At 39.9% G+C, this 13393-nt stretch overlaps 1 protein-coding gene across 2 annotated transcripts; it reads right to left on the bottom strand.

Annotated features, from left to right (window-relative positions):
• Nucleotides 1-303: 303 nt before the first annotated feature.
• Nucleotides 304-8880, bottom strand: LOC122773025 (cholinesterase-like). Of its 2 annotated transcripts, none has more exons than XM_044031392.1 (10): nucleotides 8863-8880; nucleotides 7204-7515; nucleotides 4822-5056; nucleotides 4609-4741; nucleotides 4366-4517; nucleotides 3524-3680; nucleotides 2842-3152; nucleotides 1581-1790; nucleotides 1330-1487; nucleotides 304-945 (listed from the first exon to the last, which is right to left on the bottom strand). In XM_044031392.1, exons 2-10 carry the CDS (start codon nucleotides 7505-7507, stop codon nucleotides 854-856), a joined length of 1752 nt encoding a protein of 583 aa, XP_043887327.1. In that variant the 5' UTR covers nucleotides 7508-7515; nucleotides 8863-8880; the 3' UTR covers nucleotides 304-853. The 2 variants fall into 2 exon arrangements, with proteins under 2 accessions (XP_043887327.1, XP_043887325.1); XM_044031390.1 differs by lacking the exon at nucleotides 8863-8880 and adding an exon at nucleotides 8214-8349.
• Between the last annotated feature and the right edge of the window lie 4513 nt (nucleotides 8881-13393).

Below are 13393 nucleotides of genomic sequence, written 5' to 3'. Positions count from 1 at the left end.
AAACAAGCGCTAATGGTCGCTGAGATTGTTTGGTAGTGACACAATAAATAACGTGTGGTTTTATGATGTTTTCTGTTGCTGTGTTATTTAACACGACTGACTGACTGACCAACTCATCTCAGTTTTTTGTGCCGTTACACCCTTACACTGCAACAATGCAATGAAAATCACATTTTTCATGACACGTTGCTTATACGTGGTAAACATTATAAAGCCCATGTCGCCTACAATAGAGTGTGTAAAAGGAAGACATTTAGTGCATGGGAAGAATGAGTGTTCATTAGAAATAACATAAACATGAGGGAACTGACATGAGAGACTTTAATGATCAGGGAAACAGTGAATACAAATCCAGAACATTCTTAATATTTCCCAAACGTCAGGTTTCAGTTTTTTTTTCCCTTTCCATGCATGTTTGGAAAAAAAAGACAAACACATGCCACAGCAATGATTTGTGTTGCTTTGTCAATAACACACTCTATAATTGTAATTAGTGGTATAGGCAGGTTTATTTAAAAACTGTACACAAGTGCAGTTCTAAAGTACTTGACTTTCAATTGTGTTTAAAACAACTTTGTACTCCATTTTAATGTAAAATACTGCAAACATACTACAGTAGAGTTAAAATTGACAATTACTCACCTGACTGACTATTCAAGTATAGTTCTTAAACATTACTCAAGTAATATTTATTCAACAATACAACAAAAAACATCTTCTGCTGTTGAATACAACGTGGTAAACTGTGTATATTTTAAAAACATGCAGTAGTCAAACAAAAGTAGTAAAGATCCACTGTGATTAATTATTTCAGACCATTTATTTACCTTATAATGAGAACAAAAGCAACACTCTAGTAAACCAGTAAACCAATAACCAGTAAAATTAGAAGTAACTCATTACAGAGTAAAAATCCACTTGCATTCACACAGGCCTCGAGATCATCTGTGGAGAAAAAGAAGGTAGACAGAGACTTTCACTTAATCATTCTGCACAAAGTGGTATGCAACCTTGTGTGTATGTGTGTGTGTGTGTGTGTGTGTGTGTGTGTGTGTGTGTGTGTGTGTGTGTGTCCTTGAGTATGTTCTCTTGAATAAAATTAATCTCAAGCAGTACAGTGTTTTGTATGATCAGGGCTACAACCTCTATGACCAAAAATACAAAACACATTTTTAAATAAATGAAGCATTAAGTACTGTGAATGTTGCCATACAATTATACGTGTGCAAAATGTACAGATGTGTATGTTTGTTTGTGTGATTGAAAGGTGTAGACAGACAGACAGACAGACAGACAGACAGACAGACAGACAATTAGTGTGTGTCTAACCTGAGACTCTCTGCACAGTTGTTACTAATTGGTTCCAAAGCTGACACTCCTGAGCTTTCATCATTGTCTTCTGTTGTGGAGGGTTGGAGCTCAGAGTGATATAGTTCTGCTGATCAGTGGTGAACACCGGCCAGTTGGCTCCATCAATCTTCGGGTCCCTGAGACAAAAAATAAAAGCAAATTTAAGACATTTCAGCTCGGAGGGTTCTTCCACCGTCTGACAGAGTGGCTGACTGTCGGATTAAGTTTACCCTGTCCGGGCAAAGTTGGTCCAGTGCTTCATAATCGTCTTAGTTATGTTCACTTCATTCTTCGTGTATCCCAGCGACGCGTCCAGTGGCATTCCAAAGACGAATTCAATCTCATATCCGTGCATCGTGCCCATCCATTCTGGCCAAGGATTGACAGATGACCGGTGATCGAACAAATAAAGGAACGTCTTGCCACCGCGTCGTGAATACCTGAAACATGGGGCTTATGTCAAACATGGTCGGGGGTTAATTAACAAACATACTGTAAGTGCAGGAACAATCAGAACAAATGAAAACAGCCCTTCCCCCTAAAATTAATTAATTAATTCTAAACGTCCAGCTAGATGGGAAAACAAATGGTTTGAAAAGCTCATTAATTTGATTAGCACTTTATTGCACTCTCACAGTGAGGGCGCCAATGCAGAGAGCTCTGGCCAAAAGGAACAAAAGAAAAAAAAGTTTTTATGTGGAGGACTGGCATCAATAAAGGCATTTGCTAGAGTGCAGAAGCTGCAACAGTGGAGTGCTTGGGAGAAGAATCTGTAAACTAACCAGGAAGTGCAGTTTAATTTAAGTCTATAATTCGCCAATGACAACTCTGTCACCGAAGAGTTTCTTTCGATATGACTAAACCACAATTCAGCATATGATCATTTTGACTGAAGTGTGTTTCCTCATGATATATGGATGTGCTGAATCTGTAGAATATTCACAGACAAAATGTTTTTCCATTTAAACATTATCCCCCTTGTTTAGAGAAACAACATTATTGAACCATTTATTTTTTATAAAGGTACCATTTTAGGTTTATTTTTAGGCACACATTTAGTTTCTATTCAATACTGACACACATCCATTATTTTAACCTAAATTGGTTGAATCCAAACTACCATGTTTCCTGAACTGATTTAAGGTGCAAGTAATGCACTGACATATTTTCTTTTCCATTCATTTTGCCACTGCTTATCCTGATCACTTTCATGTGAAGAGTGCGAGCAGAACAGGCTTATGTGCCTTTTGCTGAGCAACCTGCTAAAAATGTCCTCCAAGCAAAGACGGACTATGCTGACCACGGGTATGGTGAGGTGTGAGGGAGTGCATTTTTTTTTAGTGCTGAGCGTTTTGGATTAAACCACGATCTCTGGTTTCTGCATTTTCTTGTGACAACTAACATAAAGGCTGTTGTATGTACATCATGTATCACACAAACTCATGACTGTCAATCAGATTGCAACATTAAAATCCCAGATTTTTTGTTTACCATTGAGCAAACTCAATCACAGGACAATCGAACAGGTAGTCTCCATTCAGACTACTCAGGAAGTCACGGTTTTTCACCCTGTTGTCCACATCTGTCCAGTCAGTGTACTGGAAAATGACTGCTTCTCTTGCGACACGACTTGCGTTTGGCAGTGAGAGGTTCACTCCATGCAGGAACTGATTCCTGGTTATGAGACTGGGACCGATATTGCTAAATCCAGGCACGCTATAAACCACCGAGTAGGTCCCTTCATCTTTGTTTACACCAATCAGCAAATCTTTCTTTGGGAGTTCACCAGTCCTTAACAGCACCTACAGAACAAACAGAACAAATGTTCACACTCATATTGTGGATGGATAAATGGGGAATCTCATCTAATCATATCATGAAATGCAATGATTAAAAAGAGATTTATAGTGGTGCCCAGTGTGGGCTATCATGAGCGCTTATGACACTTCCACGTCCAGTGTGTCCTAACTAGTTGTTTACTGTCACACTGCTGCTGTTAATGCAGACACTCCAACTACATTGAAGACAGCCAGGAATTTTGCTTTTCAATAAAATTAGCCATATCCTCCTTACCCACCTGACGCCACCCAGGCTGTAATCCTCCTCACCTGATTAGCATGGGTTTAGTTCAGAAGAGATAAGGAAGAGAAAATGTACAGAAGTGTTCACCTACTTCAGGTTTATCCGGGAGGAAGTTCCCATCGACAATAGGGATAAAAGGTTGTGAGATAGCCGATGAGATTTTTCCAGTATCCACTTGTTGCAAACAAGCCTCCAGTTTAGCTGAGTTGGACGTGGGACACCCCAGTGATTTCGCTAGACTTAGGGCCCTGGGTATTGACAATAAACAGAGCAATGGAGGGATGACAGAAAATGGGCATAATGACGGTGAATGATGGACAGCAAGTACTTTGTAGTGTTTCCAGGAATGTTTGATTCACCACCATGTGTATGTTCCCATTATACTTTTAAAAAAGGTCTGATACACACATCTGTGCCAAATTTCATTGCAATACATTTATATAGCTGTAAACATATTATAACTATGTCAACATTGTAGTAACAACTAGTTTCAGGATAGTAATCACACTGAGGGGACCCGGATGTCTAATGCTGTGCATCTCATGGTGTAACAAAAGCCTGCAGGGTTAATACACGCAGCACTGGTTATAGGAGGATAACCTCTTAATAATGGTCTTTTAATAAAGTAAGAATTAAGTAGTCCCTGAGCTTTGTAACAGCTGGTCGTAGAGCTGCACGAAGTGAGCGCTCCTACAGACCCAAGCACTTCTGTTTTTGAGTATGCTTCTGTTGTCGTTTCTGGGGCAAACGCAAATGTTTTGGGAACTGCTGATGTTTTGTGGTTTGTTTGTTTTTGTTTTTGTTTGTGTTTTTGAATCTGCAGCGTTTGTGAATATGCAGCTTGTTTCTCCTCCTGCATGTGTTTGCCCCGTCTGTCACCGTAAATATATGAACAGGTGACGCTTCAAGTTGAAAAACACATATAGAAAGTACCTGCTCCAGGACTCAGTCCGACTAACCATGGCCCACGGTGCAGTGGGAGAGCCACTCTCCATCACAGCTCTGTGAAAAAGACGATGGCTCCCTGGGGACAAGAGGTGAAGGCCTACTGATGCTGCCCCGGCACTCTCCCCAAACAGAGTCACCTAGACAGATCAGCAAATCAGGACTGTTTATTTCAGTAAAATCACCTTTTATTCCTATTTTAAACGAGATAAAGGTCAAAACACACTTCACCTTTGAAGGATCCCCTCCAAAAGCAGCAATATTATCGGCGACCCATTGGACCGCTAAGCGCTGGTCCAGTAGACCAGCATTGCCTTGGATGTTCTTGTTGTCAGGAAGAGACAGGAAACCAAAAACTCCAACTCTAAAATTCACAATCACAAGAATGAGGAAAGATAAGCTAGGCTAGGCATAACTGTACAACGGTATCTTCGATTTCCTTACCTGTAATTCATTGACACTACAACAACACCTTCTGATTTACTCAAGAGGCGGCCATCATAAACATCCAGAGAGCTTGTTCCAGTCAGGAATCCACCACCATAGATCCAGACGAGAACTGGAGCGAGCGGTGGGGGCGGTGTCTGGGTTTTATTGAAATGTGGGGTCCAGACATTTAGGTACAGACAGTCCTCACTCTGAGGAGTGTTTGGGTTCCACATCTCTGCACCTTTGAACCCTGAAAAGAATGATCACATAAATAATTGGCAACAGAGAATGACGAGGACGACATTCTTGCAGCATCGTATAGTTTTTTTATTATTGCAAGATATATTTTATGACTAGATATTAACCCTTAGAACGCAGAGAGCATTTAGGCTGTTTTGTCCATTACTATGTTAAAACATAGTATAAGAATGTGCAATATAGATCGAGTGTTGTATGGTCCTTTTCCACTGTGGTCCCAGCTCGCCTTGACTCACCACGGCACGGCACGGCTTAGGTTGGTTTTCCACTACAGAAAAAGCACCTACTCCATGTGGGCGGAGTCATCACTGCACGGCTGCATGTAACTGCCTTGACTTCGTTTTACACACGACACACACAAATGAGTGAATAGAGACTTAGAAAGCAGTTGTTTTCAGTGTAACTGAATCGTTAGAATCAGTTCATTAAAACTCTTTTTTTAGGATTGTAATCTACAGTTCAGCATTGTTGAGCTTGATTCTAGTGTCGGACATCTGTTCCTGTGACGGCACTCTGGCCAATCAGTGGCCGGCAGTCTAGTGACGTCACGCATAGTATCGCCTCAGCTCGCTTGGAACCACGCCAGAGCAGGTACTAAAAAAAGTACCAGGTACCAAAAAAAGTACCTGGTACCAGACACTATTCTAGTGGAAACACAACTTAAGTCGAGTCGAGAAGCCTGTGGAAACACACCATTACATCCTCTTCTTCACCACAACCTATAGGCAATCGGATGACGTTTTTTTTTTTTTTTTTTGACATGTTCACAAACTATAATTAACACACCTGAGCAAAAACTTAAAAAAATATATATATGTAATATAAAAGTAATCATAAATTTGACTCAAAAACACATAAGAACATGGACAAATTGTATTTGGTAAAGCCTGAAGACAAACACACACCCCCAGGATGTCCATAGAAGGACTTATATATTATTCCCACTGCAATTTACCAAGGATGCCCCAGGGGCACAGATCTGTGTGAGCACTACGGGTTAAATAAAACGAAATGAATCAAAACACCAATGTCTTCTGTCCATATCTCTTTGTGCAGTAATATCTACAGTATATGTGGGGCACAGGTTCTCCATAGGTATGCATGGAAGTGGATCTCTCGCTGGCTCCAAACAACCCCTGACAGGTGGCTGTGTCTATAAATAGCAAAGTATCCATGACCAAGCACAAGTCTGTCTTGGGTGGGGGAAAAGGCCTGTATTCAGTTCAGTGTACGCTTTCAAAGATAGATAATATTATATATCTGAACAATTTTGTAATTTAATCCGATTTTTTTACTATTCTCTAATACAGTGTAATGTCATGTGATCACTATTTCATCACATGTTTCTGTAAGAGCCTGAATATGCTGACAAAGGGTGTTGAGCATTTCTCTCTCGTTTTTCAATATTGCTTATGATGAGAAGTGTTGCAGTTAAAGTTGAAACTTTATTTCTATTAACCATTTAAATTCCTATGAATTTTAAAAATGTGACAATACCGTTTCCTCATTTGGTGAACAAAAATAAAAGTAAATATTTTCTTCTTTGGTGCAACTTATCCCAGCAGAACTACGCTGATGTTAGATGTCTTTTCACACTTCTAATTCCATCTCAGTCAGCAGTGTTTCAACTTAACCCTTTAACACCGAGCGTATTGCAGACTCTGCATTTCTGTAATTACGCAATTTACGGTTTGTAAAAAATTCCAACGGTTTCTGAAACCTGAGAAGTCAAAGCCAACATGTGGTTATTATGGTATTGATTTGGTTAATAATCGCTGTTGCAGGAGGCCGGCGAATCGGCGCCTTTGTCACCAGAGAGGAGAGAGTTGGAAAAACTCGTGGACATAGTTTCCTTTTTTTTTTGGACATTGAGACAAAAGCTGTTGCTTTAAATATTTTAAACAGTTTCATAGTGTTCAAATAAAACTTATTGTTTTTCTTCATTTTACATTCTTAATACACTATTTTAACATGCAGTGAATTGTAAATAACTGCCAGATATTGAAAATTATTCTGGAAAAATGGGCAAAAGCCCTTACTTACAGGACATTTTCTGGTCCTTTTATGGCCAAAAAAGGCAGGTTTTGGGCTTAGGTTTCTAGGCATTAAAGGGTTAAAGGAAGGGTTAATGCCTCCTACCTGGAAATGTTACGTCTTCGTTCTGGTGGCAGGAAGCTGGGAATGTAGTGGCTTCTCTCACCCTTTCCCATTTCTCTGCCGGCTCTGGAGCTTTGAATCTCAACTTTCCCAGAGGTGGTTTTCCATAAGGAATTCCAAGAAATGTTCTGACATGGCCGCCCAGCACTGGCACCAACTTCCCTTGAACTTTCCCATGCTTAGTATTAATCAGAAGGTCATCCTGAGTGATGGGTGATGCAGCCAGGAAATGAAGCAGCAGCAGAAGAAAAAAGGCAGCGTGTGTACATAAAGTGGCCGTCGCCATGGGAAATCCTGAAATGCAAAAGCAGTTCGTACAAACATTGTCACATTATTATTTATGGATTTAAAGACAGCATGTTGAAACAGACATTGTATTATACAGGATATGACAACAGATGATAGACTAAATCAATTTTAAATTGATTTTAAAGGTTAAATGGCACCTTACTATTTAAGTTCATTATATGTTCACATTATTATTATACATTATTATACCTCAGTGTAAAATAAATAAATAAAGCGTACTTCATAATCACAAATGGTATATGTTATATTGATATGTCACATTTATATTGTGAAGGGTTATTGATTATAGAATTATTTGTATTGCACGAGACCAACCAGTGAGTGACATTCGAGCCTCGCGCAGCTTTTATAACACACAGATCATACAAAGGATCGACAACACGAGAAGACACGTTGCCAGTGTACGTGTGCGCGACATGAAGCGCGCGAGTGGCGCATTCGCGCGACAAGTGCAAAAAGCAGAATGTGTGGAAACGTTAAGCTCATTACGCACAAGGCGACGCATTAGACTTTCATCGCAAAATATTCCAGAGGGGGGGAGAGAGAGAGAAAAAAAGGATGATGAAGTCAGACGCGCGAGCAGATGCATTCATGCCATTTAAACGACCTCAGAAGTGCTGAACGGATCAACTTTACAGAAAGAAAGGATGGGGGGGAAAGGAAAACTTTAATGACGAGCTTACCTTTAGCGACTTGATGGTGTGTGTCTGTATGATAAGACAAAACACACAGCGGTAAATAATAATAATAAAAAAAAAAGGCGTGGACTCAAACCTCCCTGTCCAGCGTCTGTTGGGCAAACCCTGTCCTCCACCTCCACCTCCACCCACCGCAGCTGCCGCTACTATGTCATCTGCTGCAAGGCAACATAGTGGAAATCATTTAGGTCGCCCGCAACACAGCGTGTGTCCTGGAATCAATCTCACATAACAAGTGAGCCATATTAAATTAAATGGACGGACGGATAGATTATTATTATCATTAATATTGTTATTGAAATAAAGGAAAGGGGTGTTTATGCACGTGTAAGAGGCGCGCAGCTTTGTATGCTGAGGTTAAATAGCTCAAAATGATTTGGTAGATCTCCTACAGTAAACAGAAATTAATTTGCATTTATTTATTTGATCTATTTTGGTGGTCAAATATCAAACAGCTGAACATATAATATCTGGGTTTGGTGGTGTCAATTTCAGGGGCTGCATTCTGCACTTATATTAATATCATACTCATTATTAAAGCTTAGGAAGTCAATTTTTTTTAAATACTTTGGATAATGAAGCTTGAAAAAAAAAGAAAAAGTGTCAGATTCATATATAGTTGACACATACATACCAGATGAGGTTCAAACTCGAAGTAAATCCAGGTTTAGTAAATCCTTGGCTTCATTCATGACCTCGAAGTGAATTGAAGTTGATTGAGCACAATGACAGCGCCCACTTCCCACTTATCATACCATTTACTTCCTTGTTTTCCTGTTCCACCTACCCAGAGGCCAAAGCTGCAGAGATAAGTAAACTTTGGAATTTTTCAGCGATGGAATTTTTCACTTGAATAAATGACTGTTCTCTAGCGGGGCATGACAGAAAATAATTGAGAACCACTGCTTTAAACAATACAAACCACATTTAACCCCTTGGCCTATGCAAGGACCTGTTCATATTTCTGTCTCCCTTTCTCTTGGTGGATATTAAGCCAAGAGAAAGGGAACCATGGGAGGTCTGGCTTGTACATGTACAGCTCAGCAGGAGGTTTGGACAGATGTACAGCCTGAGGTGAGAAGAAAGACTGCAAACAGGAGAGCGAGAGAGAGAGAGCACACGATAAATCTGAGAAGAAACGGCACCATCTTCACTCAAACCATGTCTTTAAGGATCAGGCAGTTGACAAAATTACAGGGAATTTCTAACAAGTGTTTCCCCTCTCCGTTCCCTAATAAGCATGAGACTGGAATGTAAACTCCACCTCTTCACAAACACAGACACTCCTACAATTAATTCTACTCATGTCCTTTTAACGTCGGTTTCCTGTTGAAAGCAGGAATAGGTAGTGGCACAGTGAGATAACAAATATTCAATCATGATGTCCTAGAGAGGGCTATTGGTTTTTGTCATGTTCTGTATGTCTCAGTTATTTATGTTTGTGTTTGTGTCTGAGGGAGAGCAAAGGGCAGAGAGAGGAAGAGAGCGGAGACAAAGAAAGTGATTAGGACAGTTTGTCCAACCAATGACAAAACCTGTTTGTCTTTGCTCCCATTTTCTTATGATGTTAATTTAAAGAAGTAAGATTGCTTACGTGCTAACGAAATGCTTGTTTCTCTCAAATCTGCTTCTCAAATTGGTTCAAATCTACGGCATGAGACAAATGATACTTTGCCCCAATGTCCAGTGTGAAGCTGTAGTTTAGTGCCGTGAAGTTTGACCGCACATTTTAGAGTACAAGACACACCTGTGACATAAACTCACACAATGCTCTCAAAAACAAAGTTTTTGTTCCTGGGATAAAACATAAAGTATGTACAAAAAGTAAAACTTTGAGGACAATGTTAATACCATTTGGGAACATAGGCATTTACAAGATGGTGCACATCAGACATGACACACACGTACACATACACCAGATTAAACACAGAAGAAACTGGCTCCCTTCCCCTTCACAGTTAATAAAGCAGTTGTCCTTCACTAATTGTTGGAACTGACATGGACTGAGAAAAGGGATTGGGGATGTTCCTTTAAAAACTGCTGAACTGAAAAAGAAGAACAAATGGGTTTGAGTGTGGAATTGAAACTGACAAGGTCAAATAGGACAGATGGGGACTAAGAGAAAATACATTTCTACTTAGTTGTCCAGTTATCAATATTATCCCTTACTCCTTGTGTCCATGTGCTTAAGGTTGCATGGGCAGGCCTGGTTCTAGGCAGTGGCCTTGGAAGCTAAGGGCGGCAGCCTAATCAAAACCTAAACTTAAAGTGTGTGACTTATGGTGATTTTTTTGTTGTTTATTTTATTATTCTGCCTCATTTTGGTCTGTGTGAACAGAACATAAGTAACTTGCTGTGCTTCATCTGAGTATGAACACTGGTGAACAATACTATCAGACCTATATTAGAGTGTTCATGTGTTAACAACAGCAGTGCAGACGGGGAGATTAGTGGATTTCACTTATACTACGTTTAGTGTCGATAAATCTGCACTTTTATGGAGTGTCATTTTTTTTGGATGTTAAGTCTTTACAAGTAAAAGGGGAAATACAATCATCATCATCATCCCTCGGACATTTAAGTCTGCTATGCTCGCCTAATCTTTTTTTGTTTATTTACTTTACTGCCTACATTATGTACTCTTTTGTTTTTTTTCACTGCTGTCCACTGCTCCATGCTGTCGTGTATGACATCATGTTACTAATAATAGGTCACTGTGACCAGTGCCCACATCCATATTTGGGACAGATGTCATTCTTTGAGTATTATGTCAACATGGTCCTCATGCATGTCATAGACAGATTATCAGGGATTTACCGTGTTTATTCTCCAGTCGACCGATGGTTGAAAGGTTAGAGATGTGTGACTGCATGAGGGCAGGGTAGTAACTAAGCAAGGGTTTTCTGTCTGTGTGTGTGTCTTTGTGTGTGTGTGTGTGAGAGAGAGAAAGAGAGCATGTTTGTGAGAATGAGAGAAAGAGGAGGTGGTGGTATACAATGTCATTTGAAATTTTACTTTCAGTTCAATCATGTTGAAACACTCAAGTGTCTTGCGACCCATTTAGTGTCCCATTGCTCCCATATCTATGCCAAACTCACCGCTTACACACACACACACACTCAAGTGTCTTATCAAGTTGCTGCGTGTCTGAAGTGTTGTTTTTATATTGCAGCCATATTTCATTTTGGCCCACTTTCTTTAAATTGCCTATGGGGTTTCGTACGGGGAGAGGAACTATCACGTTTATATATAGGATTGAAAGAAAAGAAAGAGAGGTGGGAGACTTACTTATATTCTTATTCCTTTTCTGTGCCTCCATTGTACTCTGTCTACTGCCCCTTCTCCCATTGTGTTGGATTTCCTTGGCTTCCTCTCTTCTCACCTCTTCCACGTGTCCTGAGCACGTACGTATATCTCCCCCCTCTCACTCTCTCTCTCTATCATATAGGTGAAGAGGGAATGATACTTGGGAATAATAAAGCAAAGGTAAAGAAAAGGGAAGGAAGGGAAAACTGGAAACGTTTTGTCGAATTTTCTCTGAAAAAGCAGGGAGTAAATGAATGATGATGTATTAGATAGTATTCTCCTCTGTCCTTTTAACATGGATGAATGCTCTAGTTGATGTCCACAACACTGAGTTGGCTGAACATGGCAAGGGCTGCTGCTGAAGGGTCTTCACAGCCACTTGTAGGCGAACCAGGGAAAGGCGAGGAGTGTGAGAAGCCGATATGCAATTAAGTGAGTGGGGACGATGAGTAGCACAACAGACATCAGCATGTTCTTTTTATGAGGAATTTCAAGAGGTCAGTCAAACAGTCAACATAATTGGTGCACATCGGTGAAAAGCGATGAAAAACTATCCTCCTCTGACTTTGTCAACCCAAAGAAAATGTTTAAATATGAGATTTCAAATCATGTAAAATGTAGCAGCACTTCTGCACTGACATGCAGGGGCTCTCCTCTCTCTCCCTCGTCCTCTTTATCAGTGGCACCTACAGCCTCACAGCAGGCATCTGCTCTTTCTCTTCTTTTTATGTTCTTCATTTTCTCATCTTTAGGAATTGTGTAAAAAATTGGCAGTGATTTTCTGTGTGTGTGTTCTTATATTGAGGGAAAGACATTTTTGGGACAAAGACACCTCAGCAAGCGAGCGAGCACATCAAATACAATAGTGTAGGAGTAGGTGCAATTACTCACTAGTGAATGGGTAAACTGCTGATAAAGCAGACTGAGGGTTTTTTATATCGTTATAGCATTTTGGAGGAGTTATAGCTGCGGTGGGTCATCGAGCCATATTTTTAGACATGGCTAAGAAGTCCTGAACAGAACACCACAGATAAACCGTTTACAGTCTTTTCAGTTATTTGTGTCTGAAAGAATTGCTTCTCTTAAAATCCAAGATTATAACTGAGAAAAGTCAACCAACAACAAGACAGAAACAGTCTATCCCATCACCTTTATTTGATCAGCATTCAATTCAATATTATTTGTATAGCGCCAAATCATAACATCCATTATCTCAAGGTACTCTACATAGACAACATCATGGAGAGCAGAGAAACCCAACAATTCCCACAATGAGCAAACACTAAGCATCAGTGGAGAGAAGAAACTCCCTTTTAACAGTAAGACATCTCTGACAGAACCAGACCCAAAGATATGCAGCCATCTGCCTCGACCGGTTGGGGTGAAAGGAAAAATGGGGGACAGAGGAGAGGTGGGGGACAGATAGGAGGGAGAAAGTCACCAGAAGCACATAAAACAAACACCTACAGTTAAACAGTACTGTATTTTATTTTGTTTTCTTGGTACATTTTCAGACAACTAGGTTTCTCCCCTTATGGTTTCAAAAATAAATATCCCTATGCTGCAAAAATAGAGACTTATTTATTCTTTTTTTTGTACAGCTTTTTTGCTTTAAAAAATGGCATCTCATACTGATATTTCCTTCTCACATTCTCATATCATTCCATATAAAAGTAACACTGGCAGACAGGCAGGTTTATTTGTATGGGACATTTCAACAATAAGGCATTTCAAACCGCTTTAAAATAAAAAAGAAAGAGAAATGCAGCAGCAGCAACATATAAAAACTATAGCACAACACAATACGACCATTTAAATAGAGGGGTACAATAAAGAATTTGCAGTTATGGCTGAGGTGC

The sequence above is a fragment of the Solea senegalensis genome, linkage group LG8 (genome assembly GCF_019176455.1).
Source record: "Solea senegalensis isolate Sse05_10M linkage group LG8, IFAPA_SoseM_1, whole genome shotgun sequence".
Taxonomy (NCBI): Eukaryota; Metazoa; Chordata; class Actinopteri; order Pleuronectiformes; family Soleidae; genus Solea; species Solea senegalensis.
Note: the sequence above shows the minus strand (reverse complement) of the source record. Positions and strands in the feature narration are given on the sequence as shown.